The following is a 16,074-nucleotide window of genomic DNA, read 5'->3' on the forward strand; positions in this document are numbered from 1 at the left end:
GGAATCTATTTAAAAACGACAATACATGTTCAACATTAGCCATTTGAAATCAAATCCAAATGAAATCTATTGTGAATTGGACAGAAATGATACGCACAGCAAAACATCGATTCCCAAATATGTTCACACATATCGATAAAAAGTAGCCTTTCTTTTGTGTTATCTGCAAATTCAACTTTAAAATTACCAACAGATCATTTAATTGCCTAATTAATCTATGAATTAAATATTAGAAGCATAAGTGGCATTTGTGAACCACAGGCACTTGAGTTGTAAGTGCTTAGCACGCACCTTGTAGCTGTCAAACGAGCTATTGCGTTAGTGACACAAAGGTGGAAGAAGAAGAAGCAGGCCATAGTCAGCCCAAAAAATTTGTTGCGTGTGCATTTGCTGACATATTTAAGGAATTTATTTAAATTATTTTCCTGCAACTTGGTGTACAACAACATATGTAGAACTTATGTCTGATAAAAGTGTAAGCGAATTATGCGGTATCAGTTGTAGTGCGAGCAGCTGCAGCAGCAGGCGGAAAAGAAGAAAGTGAAACGGCAGCCAGCAGCAAAGAATTTGTAAACCAAAAAATTACCCTACAACACAAGGTGTTCCTGTGCATGTGTACAAGGGCAACGAGTAGAAGGTAGCTGAAGTAGCGGCAGGATCAAAGTCAAAGTCGTTGGTGACTAAAACATCGAACTGCTCTGTTAACCAGAAACGACGCTTCTACTCTCCGCAAAGCAATGTCCAATGGTGACGATGTGCTAGACAACTGGGAAGAAATTGATGAGGAAGGGGTATGAATTAGTATACCAACACTTTATTCCAAACATTATAACCTTTCTTTCTAACTCCTCAACTCTAGCTTTGCATGAAATTGCAAACAAAACTGCAGACTACGACCACATACGACACTACAACGTCCACAACAGTGCAAATTTTCAGCAAGCCCGCTGCAGATACTTTGGAAACAGCCTGCCACACCAGTGCCACCAAAATGAAAGTTTTACAGCGTCCACAAAGCTTGCAAGAGAGCAGCACATCAGCAGCATCCAAACAAATAACCATTGCCAAGAAGCCGTCACCCCCGGTTGGCAGCGATGATACTAACACGGGTACGTCCGTCGTTATGGTCCTGCATAAGTCTGCAAGTGAATACGATGCGGGGAATTATGTCAATCCTATTAGCAATCAAACAGTAAAAATTTTGCGCAGACCAGCGCAAGCAGAAGAAAGACGTGATCCCAATGGCATCCGTCCCAGGCAACCCATTAAAACGTTGCAGCAGCGCGAGCAGGAGTACGCAGAAGCACGACTACGCATACTGGGTGCGGCCAAAAATCCCGAAGATGATAAGCCGTAAGTGAAATCTAATGTTAAATAGAACTAAATTCTCATCATTGTTCATTATTTTCTAGTGCCACACCAGCGATCGCAGTTACTAGTAGCGCAACCCTCGCTTCTGCGCCGCCTGCCCCCGTGGTTTCAAATGCAACCAACAACAACAATACTAGGCACATCGCCGCTACGCTGCCAACTAGCATGCATCGCTCTAATTCGGCACCTAAAATGACTCTATCACCACAGTGCTATAATAACTACAACAACTACTTCCAACCGCCTCCGCTAAACTATTTTTATCAGCAAGCAGGTCCCCCACCTCCGTCTCTGCAGTTGCAACAACAGCAACCACATTACAACCAACGCATGCCAGCGTATGGCACAGCTCCAGGAGTCCCGCCACAGATCCCACAACCATCCAATGCACAACAAAGCTGGTCGCCCGTGGTTGGTGGCAGCGTGTCCGCCGCTCTTCTGCGTCAGCAGCAACAACAGCAGGCTGTACCGCACCACCATCATCAGCAACAACAACAGCATCCCTATAACGACAACATCTTGCGATTGCCACGCGGTCCTTGCCCTAATGGGACGATTGGATTTCAGATGCGTCGGTAACATTTGCGGCCCATGGCCTGACTCCGCTCTTTTACTTTTATTTTTAATTCTATCGGTATCATCATGTGTATTAATACGCTTGTATTTAAGATTAATTTGAGATTTTGTAAGGAGTTCTGGACGATGTTCTCTGATTTTTATCAGCGACATGCTAAATATCGTAAGGATTAGTTGCATCAACCTGAGCTTGCAAGAATAATACACACATTTAAATTATTTATGACGGAGTATGGTAGTTATTTTGTAAATTTCCAACTTACAAATTTTTATTAAAATACACGCTACTAATATAATAACAAAATACCTTGCCACATTCATATATGTATGTAGGGTGTGATTGCGAAATTAAACAAAAAGTCGCCTATCAAGATTACACAACCTCGTATTATATTTACAGATGCATTGATAATCTGAGGCATTGCCAGATACACGTCTACCAAATTCGGATATTGGCCAATAGGCGACGCCCCAGTACATATTTTGTACATGTCGTTCTTTGATAACCAACAGACTAAAAACACGAATTAATTAACTGGTACGTTGCAATTTAAGCAGACAGATGGTCAAGTCTTTTTTGTCCACAGTACAAAGTTATTTCACAAAAATCTTGTTGCATTTAAAAAGGCGACTAAGGAATTGTGCACGTCATATTCCTGATAATTTAAGTCGCTTGCATTTACCCCCCCATTGGAGGGATCAGGGGTTATCAAATGTTTTTGTTATTGGCAAAAGGCTGACATAAATATGTCTGGAAGTGCAATACACCCGATCTTGATATGGCAGAATTGTTGCGAAATGTAATGTTGCCAACTATATATACACACATATGTATGTATGTATACTATACCTTTGTATTTGGCACTCGATCTAGGCTTTCATTTGACAGATTTAGTTTCAGTTGCAAGCTGCGCGTCGTGCTGATCAGTTCAATTAATGTTGCATATAATAAATACGGGTGAATACATAAAAACGTTCGCACACATACGTATGTAAATGCATACATAAATATTAGTATAAAATCGTAGTTGAATACTTGCTTTTTATACTCGTTTCTACTCAAAACAACTACTCAGCAGTTTTGCTCTCACGCTAGTTTGTTGTTCTCCGGCTTTTGCGCTATCAACACGTGGACGCTCGCTATAAACAAATTAAACTAAAGTGTTTGATTAAGATCGCGTATATATTTTTCAAACAACAATTCGAACGTTTCGGAAAGTTGGCCGAAGAAAAACTAAACTAAAATGTCTCATCGCGTACTCGTTATTGGTGGTGGCGGACGGGAGCACGCCATCTGCTGGAAGTTAGCCCAATCGACCCAAATAGCGCATATCTATGCTCTGCCCGGAAGCGTTGGCATTGCAAAGATCGAGAAATGCGAGAGCCTTGGATCATCGCTCGATGAAAAGGATTTTGAGGTGAGTGCATCGCACCCTGTGGAGGTTGCAGAATAAAACAGAACCTAACCGTCCTTCAGTTAACCTTCAAGTGCGGCTTAATGTTACAAAGAGCAAGCATGACAGTCAGCTGGGTGTGGAATTTCAGCAGCGTCCGTATGTTGCGAGGCTTCTGAGTCCCATCAGACACCTTCGCAGATCGGCTACCAACATCGACACAATCCGCAACAATGGATTTAATATATTCGCTATTTAGTATGTGTCTACACATGAAGTCAAAAAATTGATCCTTCGACAATTAAACATTAAGCTCAGCAATCGGGGCCTGGCATAGCTCAGCGAACTAGCGGGAATCCACAATGGGAGTTCGTTCCTTGAGTAGGCACTCGGTTTGAATCATGCCGCAACCATCAGACAGAAGCACGATTAAACATTTAATGATTGTCCAACATAGGACAGATCTTAAGTAAAGATTAAAGATTAAAATAAAGCTCACCAATAGTTTTAGTGACCTAATTACAGCCTATGACGAAAATTACTTGTAAGTAAGAACGCTATAGTAATATCAGTACGAAGAGTATACTAGTGTAGATGTGTGTCAGACCCCCCAAAGTATAAGCATATGTATATTCTCGATTAGTATAAAAAGACGAGTCGATAGTCCGTCCATCTGTCTGTATGAACGCAAGAAAGTGACCTAAGTATCCAGATTCCATATTTCTGCTGACATTGATATTGAATAAGTGCATTTCCCATTATAGGAGTACAATAATTTATATTGAGAGAATCTTTCTCTCTCCACTTGAATATTAATATGTAAACAAAATATATCCATTGTTTACTTAACACATTTATTATTTAATGCCTAACTTATGGTTTATATAAAGTTCACCAGACAGCATTGCATTTCTTACCGAATGCTGCTGCGACTCTGTCTCTTGAGTCTTCTCAGAGCCGGAGAATTCGCTTGCGTTGCGGACGGTGGTGCGTGCGTCAGGTAGACGACCTTTGGTGTAGTGTTGCGGGGTCGCGGCACCGGAGTAGTGGATTCCGCAATATTCCGTGTGTATACCTTGAACGCCTCGTTGTCATGGGATACGGTCTTAAGCTCACCACTGTAGTAGTCGCGCACCTGATAGGGGTGATTGCGAATGTACTCCAGGGCGCGGAGAATGTAGTCAGGAACCTTCGGTATGTGATCGCCTATTGGGTGGTAGCCTGTCTCGTCAGCCACATATCGAAGGCTAATGATACTGCCGTCGGGCGCTGTGTAGCTGGAGTCGCCTTGAACGGCCACGCCCCCTAGTCCTGCCTGCTTGGCAGAAATGCCATTGGAGGTCTCATAGGCGTAGTGATAGTTGCCATCGATTTGCAGCTCCTGCTGGTTGCGCAGTGTATGTGTATTTCGGTCGGAGTACGGTATGTAGAGTGTGTCGGACAAAGACAGCCTTGGCATCAGGCACAACAGTGCAATGATGGGAACTACCTGTGGATTGCAGAGAGCAGCTCTGAGTTATAATCCCAAAAGGGCATTTGTGTGTGTGCGTGGGAGTGGACTTACAAGCTGATTCACCCACATAATTGTCTTGGTATTTAGCACGTCTGGTTCAATGGTAATTTTGTTTTTGGTGCTGTTGGTTCTAGCGCGTCAGCGTATCGACTGATTGCCTGCTTTTGGCACGCTTTCGTTTTTATATCCATCCGCTCACCAAAAATTACTTAGGCATTTTGACATTTTTGTCTCACGATGATGCCGAAGCGAAGTTCCGAAACGAAGGCAATGTCGCCAGCTAGTCATAAATAAAATTATTTCGCATATTATTGTTTTTATTTTTTATTTTTCGTTGCAATTCTATACGTGTGGGCTGCTAAATTCGTGTGCCCTACATCAAGGTTGTGGTACTTAAAATTTGATATGTGACTTGGTCGATCTTGAAACGGTGCCTGTTTCCTTTATCGATCTGGCAATTGACGACGGTTTATACGTTGTCGAATGATTATGATGGTTCGGATAGGGCGAAAATTAAAAAAGAGACTTAGTCCAGTTCCGATTTGACACAATTTTCGGAATCGAGACTACAACGAAAACTACACAAAGATTAAAAGACAGTTAACGCAATCTTAGATCAATAGGTCTTCGGACAATTACTTTAGTTTTACATTGTCATGGATTTTACTCTTCCACAATATATACATATGTACCTATAGTCAAGTTATTTTATATACATATTCAGTTATTTTATACATATTTGCTTATTTATTGTGTTTTTAAATTTTTGATTCAACTTATTAGGTATTCACTCATCTAAGCGTATCCAATTGCCATCTAATCCACGACAAATTGGGCAAATTTTTTGTTATTTGCATATAATACCGTAAATCATCAACGCACTCTTTAAAACAACCCGAAAAGTGTAGCACTAAAAACGTTCTAACCAAATTCGGAAGTTGCTATAGAAACGGACACGAGCATTGTTTGACGCAGTCAAAAGTTCGTAAAACTATGTTCGGTGTGTTTAGTAGTAATCCAGAGACAACTTGTCTTCTGTTGCCAATGTTGTTATTCCTATTGTTGTTTTTCGCTAGCGACGATCTTTGAGTCTACTGTAGTAAGTAGTATTTGTTTCAAGAAATTAAATAATGAGCCGGTTTCCTGCCAGATAAACCTTAAGTAGTTGGCTCTCTCGCTCAATACCTCGATATTGCACTTCGTCATAAGGCAATTGACATATGAAGTCGAAATATTTCACAACGTATATTAATCGGTATCCGCTGTGTCCGTTTGAACGTTCTTGAACTTTTGTGAAGAGGGACAAGCTGGCTTCAACAAGTGGGGCTAAAGGGATCCTATAACTGGCGGAACTTCTTCACGCTAAATCGTCTAGAACGCTGTTGCATTTGGGGCTTACCCAAAGGCTGACGGCGCCAATTCCATTAGAACGCAATCAAATTCACAAACGCAGTCGCAGTCACGCTCTAGACTACAAAAACCGGATCAATTTGCTGGGTATTTGGCACATAGCTGTAGCTTGAGTCAGTTTGTTTTTCTCACATTTTTAAGGCAATAAGACAATTCACTGGCGACGACTTAATAATAATGCAATTAGGAAGGTATTTGACAAATTGGTAGAACAGGTTTTGCTTATTCTTGGGTGCAGCGAGCGCATCGACCCAAATGAACATTTGCTTAAAGCATCATCTAATCTCATATAATAACTCTTTCCAATTTCAGGCCGTGGCTCAGTGGAGCAAAGCTCAAAACCTTTCTTTCGTTGTTGTTGGACCCGAAGATCCCCTAGCTCTGGGGTTGGGTGATGTTTTACAAAAGGCAGGAGTTCCTTGCTTTGGTCCCGGACAGGAAGGCGCACAAATTGAAGCGGATAAGAAATGGGCCAAAGACTTTATGCTTCGGCATGGTATTCCCACGGCACGTTACGAAAGTTTCACGAACACCATTTTGGCTAAGGAGTTCATTAAAAGGTTAGCAAAAGTTATTAATTTCGATGAAAATAATGTTTAAGTACGCTCTGTGGACGTTTTAGAGGATCACAATGTAAATGAAAGCTATTAGCCATTATCCTATTACTGACCAAAAAAGATAACTGAAGTTGTGGTTTTGTTTTTGCTTCAATGTTGGAATTTGACAAAATTCAACACGTCTATAATTGTCTAGGACTTAAATAACTAATTGTTGAGTTTAATTCTACAGTTCGCTTTCGTCTTTATTAAGGTTGGGATCAATCCAATTAAATTCTTATATAAAATTATATAAAATATATAAAGTTTGGGCTTTATCAATTTTGCAGTGCTCCTTATAAGGCCCTTGTAGTGAAAGCCGCTGGCTTGGCTGCTGGCAAGGGCGTCGTCGTAGCTAATAATGGGGATGAAGCTTGCCAAGCAGTTGACGAAATTCTTGGACAACTGAAGTACGGTAAAGCTGGCGCCACGCTTGTCGTTGAGGAGTTACTCGAGGGCGAAGAGATATCCGTGCTGGCCTTTACTGATGGTAATACTGTGAAAGTGATGCTTCCTGCCCAAGATCATAAGCGATTGGCCGATGCTGATAAAGGTCCAAATACAGGCGGCATGGGGGCTTACTGTCCGTGTCCACTGATTACAGAAGAAGTATTAAAAGTGGTAGAGCGGGAGGTATTAGAACGAGCGGTGGATGGTCTTAAAGCAGAAGGAATCACTTACCAAGGCGTGCTTTATGCGGGCTTAATGTTGACGGAAGATGGTCCCAAAGTCTTGGAGTTCAATTGCCGTTTTGGAGATCCAGAAACACAAGTTATACTGCCGCTGCTGCAAACAGATTTATTTCAAATCATGACAGCTTGCTGCAAAGGAACGTTGAATGATATTTCTCTGCTGTGGCGCCACGGGACATCCGCTGTGGGTGTTGTTTTAGCAAGTGCTGGCTATCCAGAAACGTCAACGAAGGGCTGCCTTATCACGGGTGAGTAAATCTATTGTCATCAGATCTTTTAAGAAAGAAACGTCAACATGGAATTAATTGGCGGGCCTGTCGGTAGGGGTGGTAGTGTAACCCGTATACTTTCAGATGAACGTTTGACTTTTCCCTAGCATACAAACAAGTAGACCCAATTGAGATCATCAGTCCTAACCCCTATAAAAAAGGCACCTTAATTGTTTTGCCTAAACCGAAGCTCGTTTACTTTCCAATTAAAACGTAAACAATATCAAGAACAGTAACATGTCCGTTTAAAAAATAATCCGATAGTAAGTAAAGAACTTGAGAATCTAGATGTTTTGTGCAAATCGTGTTTGCATTACATTAAAGTATTCGAAATCCGTAATTAATTGCGTTTTTTGAAAGTATTTGGAGACTAAGTTAATTTAGGTATAAGCGAATTTAATTGATTGGCCATTTGTATACGATGCATACTAATGAATCAAATTCATTTTACAAATTTTAAAAAGTCCGAAGGCGTATTTAAGTTCTGACCATGAGTCGTCGTAATGTTCTCCACTTCCAACGCTTGCTTTAGCTGCCAAAAATTATTTAATGAGTTCAAAACCATTTTTGGGCACCTACTTAACTGTAACTAAAATGAATCCTTTTTTGCAGGTCTGCCACTTGAAAACACGGACACTCAACTTGTTTTTCACAGCGGCATCTCAGTAAATGCTGCGGGTGATGCACTCACCAATGGCGGACGCGTTCTCATAGTGGTGGCCCTGGACGATAGTCTTCAGACTGCTGCAGCGAAAGCCACAAAATTAGCAGCGGGAATTATCTTCGCCGGTGTAGGCGCACAGTATCGCACAGACATAGCGCATAAGGCCTTCAAGCTGTAAATAGAGAGTTTCTTATTAAAGTACCATCCCAGATCTTATCTAAATATTCGCCTTCTTTCCTTTTTTTATTCCAATATCGATGCTGGAGACAGTTCCACTTCGATGAGCTATCGAGATAGCGGTGTCGACATCGATGCTGGTGACGCTCTTGTGCAAAGAATTAAGCCGCTTTCGCGTGGCACACATCGGCCTGGAATAATAGGAGGTCTAGGTGGTTTCGGCGGACTTTTTCGCATCAAGGATGTGGATGTGAAAAGCGAGCCTGTTATTTGTGAGGTCGTGCATGGTGTGGACGCCAAAATTAAGCTGGCCCTTGCTTACGATCAGTATGAAAATATTGGCTACGATCTATTCGCAATGTGCGCTAATGACGTCCTGGAGATGGGTGCCGAGCCGGTGGCTTTTCTAGACTATATTGCATGCGGAAAGCTGCAGGTGCCATTGGCAGCGCAATTTGTCAAGGGAATTGCCGATGGTTGTCGCGATGCGCGCTGCGCTCTATTAGGTAAGTTGGCAATCCCTGAACTAGCCAGCCCGGGTCTTTAATTTAGCATTTTTCTGCTTCCTTCAGGCGGTGAGACTGCAGAGATGCCTGCACTCTATGCCTATGGTCAGTACGACCTGGCCGGCTATTGTGTGGGTATCGTAGGCCAGTCGCAAATCCTACCTCGTTTCGATTTATACGAGGAGGGTGATCTGCTTGTTGGCTTGCCCTCCTCCGGCCTACACTGTTCCGGCTTCAACGCCTTGCTTAGCAAGTTAAGTGGAAGTGACATTAAACTGAATTCTCCCTCCCCCTGTGGAGATCGTGGCTTGACATTAGCCCAAGTTTTGGGTATGCCCACAAAACTATATGTCCAGGAGGTGTTACCACTGCTGAAGAATGGGCATGTAAAGGGTTTGGTTCACATTGCACATGGACTTATTCACGACGTTGGGCGCCTACTACCCCAAGATTTTGGCTCTGTCTTGGATTTTGGGGCTGTGCCAGTGCCTGAGGTGTTTGGCTGGTTGGCCGCTCAGCTAAAGCTCAGCGCCAATGCATTACTGGAGCAGCATAACTGCGGTATAGGAATGGTGCTGGTTCTACCTAAGGACAGTCATGTGTGGCGGAGCCAACTGACCGGTTCAAAGGTGCTGGGCGTGCTGAAGCGACGCGATACAGATGGCGGTGCGCAATTACTGATACGGAATTTTGAGGAACAACTGGTTCAGGTTGCAAAGCTCTACGGCGGCTTGGGCAATAATAATTTGCCCACAGAAGTAATGAGTATACCATCCACTAAACTCAATCAATTTATTCGCACTGAGTGCTTTGAGAATGCGTCGGGCCGACGGTTGACTCGAGTTCCCCCACGTTTCAATGACCCGGTCCTTGTTTTGGGCACCGATGGAGTTGGCACCAAGCTTAAAATAGCTCAGCAGATGGGCCGCAACAGCACTGTAGGCGTCGATCTGGTGGCCATGTGTGTTAATGATATTCTATGCAATGGTGCCGAACCCATCAGCTTCTCCAGCTACTATGCCTGCGGTCAATGGCAGGACCAACTAGCACTGCAAGTGGCAGAGGGCGTAGCAGAAGGTACTCGACAGGCCAGAAGCAGTTTAATAGGTAAGCAAATCCACAGTCGCTGCTGTGCAATCAGATCAAGAGTTATTGGAAATATCACCAGATCTCCAACCGACTGCTTGTGCCAAGTATCACCTCAAAGTTTTATTTATTGCGCGGGTTGTTTTCTCCAAAAACAAAGTTCAAAAATAGTTTATTGACAAATTAAATTGAACATACAAGTCATTAAATAGCTTTATATTGCCAAAGCTTTAAATATCATACAGCTATTCTGGCTACTTGTTGTCGTAATTAAATCTGACTGAAATTTTGCAACAAACTATAAGAAGCCAGTAAACGCAAGCCGCAGACCCTTCGCTAGGCAATAAATTGGGGGTGTTATGATCTTCCAATATCTTATTGACTTGTTTTTGCATCACGCAACTGTTACGAACTGAAATTTATGTAGAGTCGAATTCGAAAACAAAAACAAGTCGCACGGTGTCAAATCTAGACAATAGGGCGGACTTCGTAGCGTAATTTAACCAATTTGGCTGTGGAGACGGCGGAGGTATGAGCCGATGTATTGTCATGGTGGAAGAGAATTTTTTCTTAGCCAAAAATGGGGCCTTTTTTTCGGCAATCCAGCGTCGAATAGGTCCAATAATTCGTCATAGTAGAACCCTGTGCTCATTTTGCCCTTCTCTAGGTAGTCGATGTGGATCTTTAGAAGTAAGACTTCATATTCTGAAAAGATAAGGATGAAAATAACCGGAGTGATAAAAATCAATTCAAATCGGTAATACTAAATCAGAAATATTCATAACATTCCCTACATTGCAGCCACCCACAATGCATCCGTGCCCCTACTATACGCTCCGCAGGTCTACGATCTCGCCGGCTTCGCTTTAGGTATTGCAGAGCGGCAAATCATCCTGCCCCTTCTAGAGAAGATTGCTCCTGGCGACGTGCTCATTGGACTGCCGTCTACTGGTGTGCACAGTAATGGCTTCAGTCTGGTACATGCTGTACTGAAACGTGCTGGACTGGGCTTCGAGGACAAGTCACCTTTTAGTGATCGCACCATCGGGGAGGAGCTGTTGGTTCCTACTAAAATCTACTTAGAGGCGATATCACCTTTACTATCCAGACAGGAGCACGGCATTAAGGCGTTGGCGCACATAACAGGCGGCGGCTTAACGGAGAATATTCCGCGCGTGCTGCGGCCCGAACTTGCTGTTCGCCTGGATGCCCTCAAGTTCCACATACCTTCGGTCTTTGGTTGGTTGGCAGCGGCTGGGAATATTGCTAGCTCCGAGCTACAACGCACTTATAACTGTGGCCTTGGCCTAATCCTTGTGGTGGAACCAGCGGCTGCAAAGTCGGTCCTGGACAAACTTCGCTACACAGAACGCGCCACTATTGTGGGCGAGGTTGTGGCTCGTAAAGCCACTCACGCTCCCCAGGTGCTTGTGGAAAACTTTGAGGAGTCGCTTGCGCGCACACAGTCTTCGTTGGGGCTGCCGCCCAAGCGTGTTGCAGTACTCATCTCTGGCTCGGGCAGCAACCTACAGGCGCTTATCGATGCAACGCGAGATAGCGCACAAGGCATGCATGCCAATATTGTGCTTGTCATATCAAATAAGCCAGATGTCTTGGGTTTGGAGAGGGCTTTTCGTGCTAGTATCCCTTCACTTGTCATTTCCCATCGCAACTTTGAATCGCGCGAGGCCTACGATGCGGAACTTTCACGTCATCTGCGTGCAGCCCGGGTAGATCTAGTGTGCCTGGCAGGTTTTATGAGAGTTCTCAGTGCGCCTTTTGTACGCGAATGGCGTGGACGCCTCATCAACATACATCCATCGTTATTGCCAAAATATCCAGGTCTGCATGTGCAACGCCGCGCTTTGGAGGCGGGGGAGCGTGAATCGGGCTGCACAGTTCACTTTGTAGACGAGGGCGTAGACACGGGAGCCATTATTGTGCAGGCTGAGGTGCCCATTTTGGATGGAGATGACGTCGACGCATTATCACAGCGCATTCACACTGCAGAGCATTGGGCCTATCCGCAGGCTCTGAGGTTGCTTACCAACGGCCAGGTTTCGTTGAGCTCGGCTGGAAAGCAAGTAATATAATCGGATAACCAGCAAGTAATATAATATGTAATATACCGTAGAATAAGTTGTTTCTTTTAATAATAAACTCTGACCAGCTGTTCTGTATACATTTTTACAAATGTCAGGTTGTAATAAATCTAAGAAAGCTGTTAATTTTACGAACGGCCCGGTTCATCTATAGCCGCAGCTGTTCTATGATGCGTAATACAAGTAGTAATTACAATTTTCGAACTTTTACATTATAGATATAAGCACGATTTCAAATAAATTGTCGGTAAGAGTTTGCAACGATATATATCTTTTTTCGTCGATGTATTTATCGATAACATGAATTTTCTAATTCACTTCTCCAGTGCGTACACAAGAAATTCACAGCATCAATTTAAGTGCTAAAAAATGCCAGCAGCTGGAAGCAGCAGCCACACAAACAAATTATAATGTGCTAGGAAAAGTTGTAAAAAGTGTAACAAAACGCGAAAAGGCTCTTTATAACAATATAAAAACGCAACACTTGAATAAGGGCACAAAATTTGTTAAAGTGCGTACCAAACAAAAATTACCAGCATTTGTCGTAGAATTCTTGTGAAAATTTCCTAACTTTGTGTTGTTGATTTTTTTATGTACGTCTTTGCTATACTTCGCCCCTCATGCGCAGCGCAGTCATGATAAATAAGTGCGGTATATTTAATAGTAACAGGGCAGCGTGCTAAATATTAAATATAAATGAATTTACTGTATTATTGAGATTCGCGATAAAAATTCTTTAATAAAATCAACAATTTTTCGTAAATGTCCCTCTGGTGCGTGTTCGTAAGTGTATGTGTGTGCGAGTAATGTTGTCTCGCTCGCGCAGCGCACAGCGGAGAATTACTAGTTGCTGTATAAATGTGAGTGTTATGTGTAAGCATGTGTGTGTGACTTTGACTGCAGCTCGTACGTTTTTGATTAAAAAGTAATAAAAAAAAGTACGGTAATTAAATGTACAAAACGCAACGAACATGTTGAAAACCACAACAGTAGCAAAAACAACGACAGCTTGGCACACCAATTTATATAGCAAAAACAGCTCCAGCACTACCGCCACCTCTATCACAACAACAATAACAAATTGTTACTATTAGTAATGCAAAATTAAAAACCTAACCAGTATGCATTAATATGTATTTTTCATGTCGGTGTGTGTGTTTGTCGCTATCTCAGTCCATGTTTAATTCTGTTTCTGGGTTCATGTATTTGTCTTAAATAATATTTAAACATTTTCAATCCGTCTAAAACTGTGCACGGCAACTATAAATTAAAATTAATGCGAACAACAACTTCAGCAAAAGGCAACTTCGCCGCCGCAATTGCAATAATTAGAAAGGTGAGTAATTATGGAATATTAATAAACAGCGAGCGCGCATATTTGTTATTAAAAACAAAGATGCCCCCAAAAGTGTTTCAAAAGTTCGTCATAGCATTTGTTGTCTCGGATCTAAGCTTGATGTTATTTGTCTCCATAACAAAAAAATTTTCATTTTTTCATGCCCTCCCTTGTTTCTTTTTATTCGCTGCCTTTTAATTTTAATTTGCTCTGCGCAGCGAATCGCCCATTGTGAATGCGCACAAAAACAAAGCTAAGTGGTAGAGTAGCGGCCCTCTCACACAATACTGCTCTCTTGTGCTCTCACAATGTGATTGTGTGCGTATATGTTTGACCGCGTACGGCTGTTTGATGTGTTTTGGCTTTTTCTTGTCTCTATTCCATTTATTAGTTTGGATTTTTCGACAACTTTTGTATAGTCAACTTAATGTTTAGTATGTGTGTATATTGGGCACTTTATGGTGCTGTAGCATATGCATGCGATACACACACAGAACATTCCAATAGGATTTTAACCATCATGTGCAAAGAAATAGCAAGATTAGAGTTTTGAACCGGAAGAAGTAACCTCACACCCCTAAAAAATGTTTCATATATACAGATGTACTTGTATGTATATAATTATGAGTGTGGATCAATGACACAAAAAACGAATTACACCCAAAATTCGATTACTTTTATATTATTTATGGAAATATGTGGCGGGAATATCTGGTGTTTACATAAATTCATGCAAATGTGTGATTGTAATCCGGGAGAACCCCCATTCTATGTTTATCAAAGAAATAATTGATTCATGAAATCAAATTTCAAAACAAAATTATACAGGAACAAACAAATTGCACCTATGTATACAAATGGAGGCACATTTGCAATTGTATCTATGCAGGTTTAAAAACGTAGTACGCTCTGTCAGTAACAACAACAACAAATGCACACCGTCGGTTTCAAATTCCAATGCAACAACAACAAGAGTATACACAGTAATCGAAGTAAAAACAATCCTTCGTTCGCTCTCTCTGTTTGCCTCTCTCCTATATTCATTCACAATTTCAGCACACACACACGTATACGCAAGCGAACGGTGAGAGTATTCAAAAGCAGTCGGCAAAGATTGAAGTAAAAATGAACGCCAGTCTCGTCTGTGCAATCGTTGCTGTAGCGCCGCGAAAACATAATCTTAGCGTAAAATAAAAATAAATAAAATCTAAAATGTGTTTATGCTTAAAGCATTAATTATTTAAGTGCAATAGTGTTAGTGTGTATGTGAGTGTCTGCAGTTTATTTGCTATATGCTTAAGTGCAAAGTTCAAGCAGTAAAAAGCGAAAAAATGAGCAAATACCAAAGAAAATATTACATAGTGTAAGTTTAAATAACGATAATACTCAAAACAAGTAAAAAAGCGATTCGCGAATGAGATCCATTTTAAATCGTTCAGTAACAAAACTTTATTTAGAAGTAAATAACTTCCCGCCGTGTTATCAATCTCCCCACCACCGTTTTCGTAAGGTGTTTGTACGAAATATTAACGTTTTTTACACGGCAGACTTAGCCAATTTCGCCGCAGTTGACGTCGCAGCGTGCGCCACTTGAGCGGGCTGGCTCTTTATCTCGTCGTTTCTCTTGCCTGTTTGCTTACTCACTCCCGTTGAGCAAAACCTTTGCAAATCAATTAAAATAACAATAGCAATCCAATAACAACAATTCAAGAAATCTACAGCACGACAGCGTTAAAAATTTCGCTTTCGTATATGACAAAGCTCGAAGAAACACTGAAAAAGTACAAAACATACATACGTATATACATATGTATATAAAAAATACGGCAGCAAAAGTGAAATGCGCATTGACTTGACTTTTGTCAATTTTTCAAACGCCACTCGGCTCTCGCTGTTGTGTTCCTCACTGACTTTTCGTTCGCTCTTTTTTTGTATTTTCGCATCTTGTCATGTAACGGAACTGGCCTAAGCAAAACAGTCGCGTTTCATTGTTGTTTAAATGTTGTTAGCAGCAATCTAAAGACAGTCAACCAGTCATAGAGATGAAATAAAACACAAAAATATGAAAGAAAAACAAGCTCATGAATAAGATTTATTGTACAAAAGTACAAAATTATAATTAAGCAAATAATTCAAAATATAATTTCGGCTGTAACTTCCTTTTAATCCTAAAATAGGAACAAAATAGAGGCAGGAGAACCTATAAGCTAAAATTGACCGTACTCCAATAACAAAAGGCAACTTGACCATATCGGGATAATTTGGTTATCTGTTAATTTGTCAAATTCTTTCTCGCGCTAAGATCGTTTATGTAGGTGAAATGTTACCATGTCTGAGTCGACACTGCCATTTGATCTACAATTGACCTATATTTTCATCAAA

At 41.6% G+C, this 16,074-nt stretch overlaps 3 protein-coding genes across 3 annotated transcripts; 2 read left to right on the plus strand and 1 right to left on the minus strand.

Moving 5' to 3' along the window:
* The first annotated feature begins 188 nt into the window (after window positions 1–188).
* LOC115626344 lies at window positions 189–2,225 on the plus strand. The gene is made up of 3 exons (XM_030521693.1): window positions 189–791; window positions 860–1,353; window positions 1,413–2,225. The coding sequence occupies exons 1-3, from the start codon at window positions 738–740 to the stop codon at window positions 1,948–1,950; spliced, it is 1,086 nt and encodes a 361-aa protein (XP_030377553.1). The 5' UTR covers window positions 189–737; the 3' UTR covers window positions 1,951–2,225.
* A 694-nt stretch (window positions 2,226–2,919) lies between these two features.
* Window positions 2,920–12,448, plus strand: LOC115626412 (trifunctional purine biosynthetic protein adenosine-3). The gene is made up of 7 exons (XM_030521779.1): window positions 2,920–3,365; window positions 6,577–6,824; window positions 7,151–7,800; window positions 8,434–8,659; window positions 8,756–9,168; window positions 9,235–10,275; window positions 11,056–12,448. The coding sequence occupies exons 1-7, from the start codon at window positions 3,192–3,194 to the stop codon at window positions 12,345–12,347; spliced, it is 4,044 nt and encodes a 1,347-aa protein (XP_030377639.1). The 5' UTR covers window positions 2,920–3,191; the 3' UTR covers window positions 12,348–12,448.
* On the minus strand, window positions 4,255–5,046 carry LOC115626372 (pupal cuticle protein). Its single transcript, XM_030521727.1, has 2 exons — window positions 4,906–5,046; window positions 4,255–4,830 (listed from the first exon to the last, which is right to left on the minus strand). Exons 1-2 carry the CDS (start codon window positions 4,921–4,923, stop codon window positions 4,255–4,257), a joined length of 594 nt encoding a protein of 197 aa, XP_030377587.1. The 5' UTR covers window positions 4,924–5,046.
* Window positions 12,449–16,074: the final 3,626 nt, after the last annotated feature.

Source organism: Scaptodrosophila lebanonensis, unplaced genomic scaffold, assembly GCF_003285725.1.
Source record: "Scaptodrosophila lebanonensis strain 11010-0011.00,11010-0021.00 unplaced genomic scaffold, SlebRS2 tig00000085-arrow-pilon, whole genome shotgun sequence".
NCBI lineage: Eukaryota > Metazoa > Arthropoda > Insecta > Diptera > Drosophilidae > Scaptodrosophila > Scaptodrosophila lebanonensis.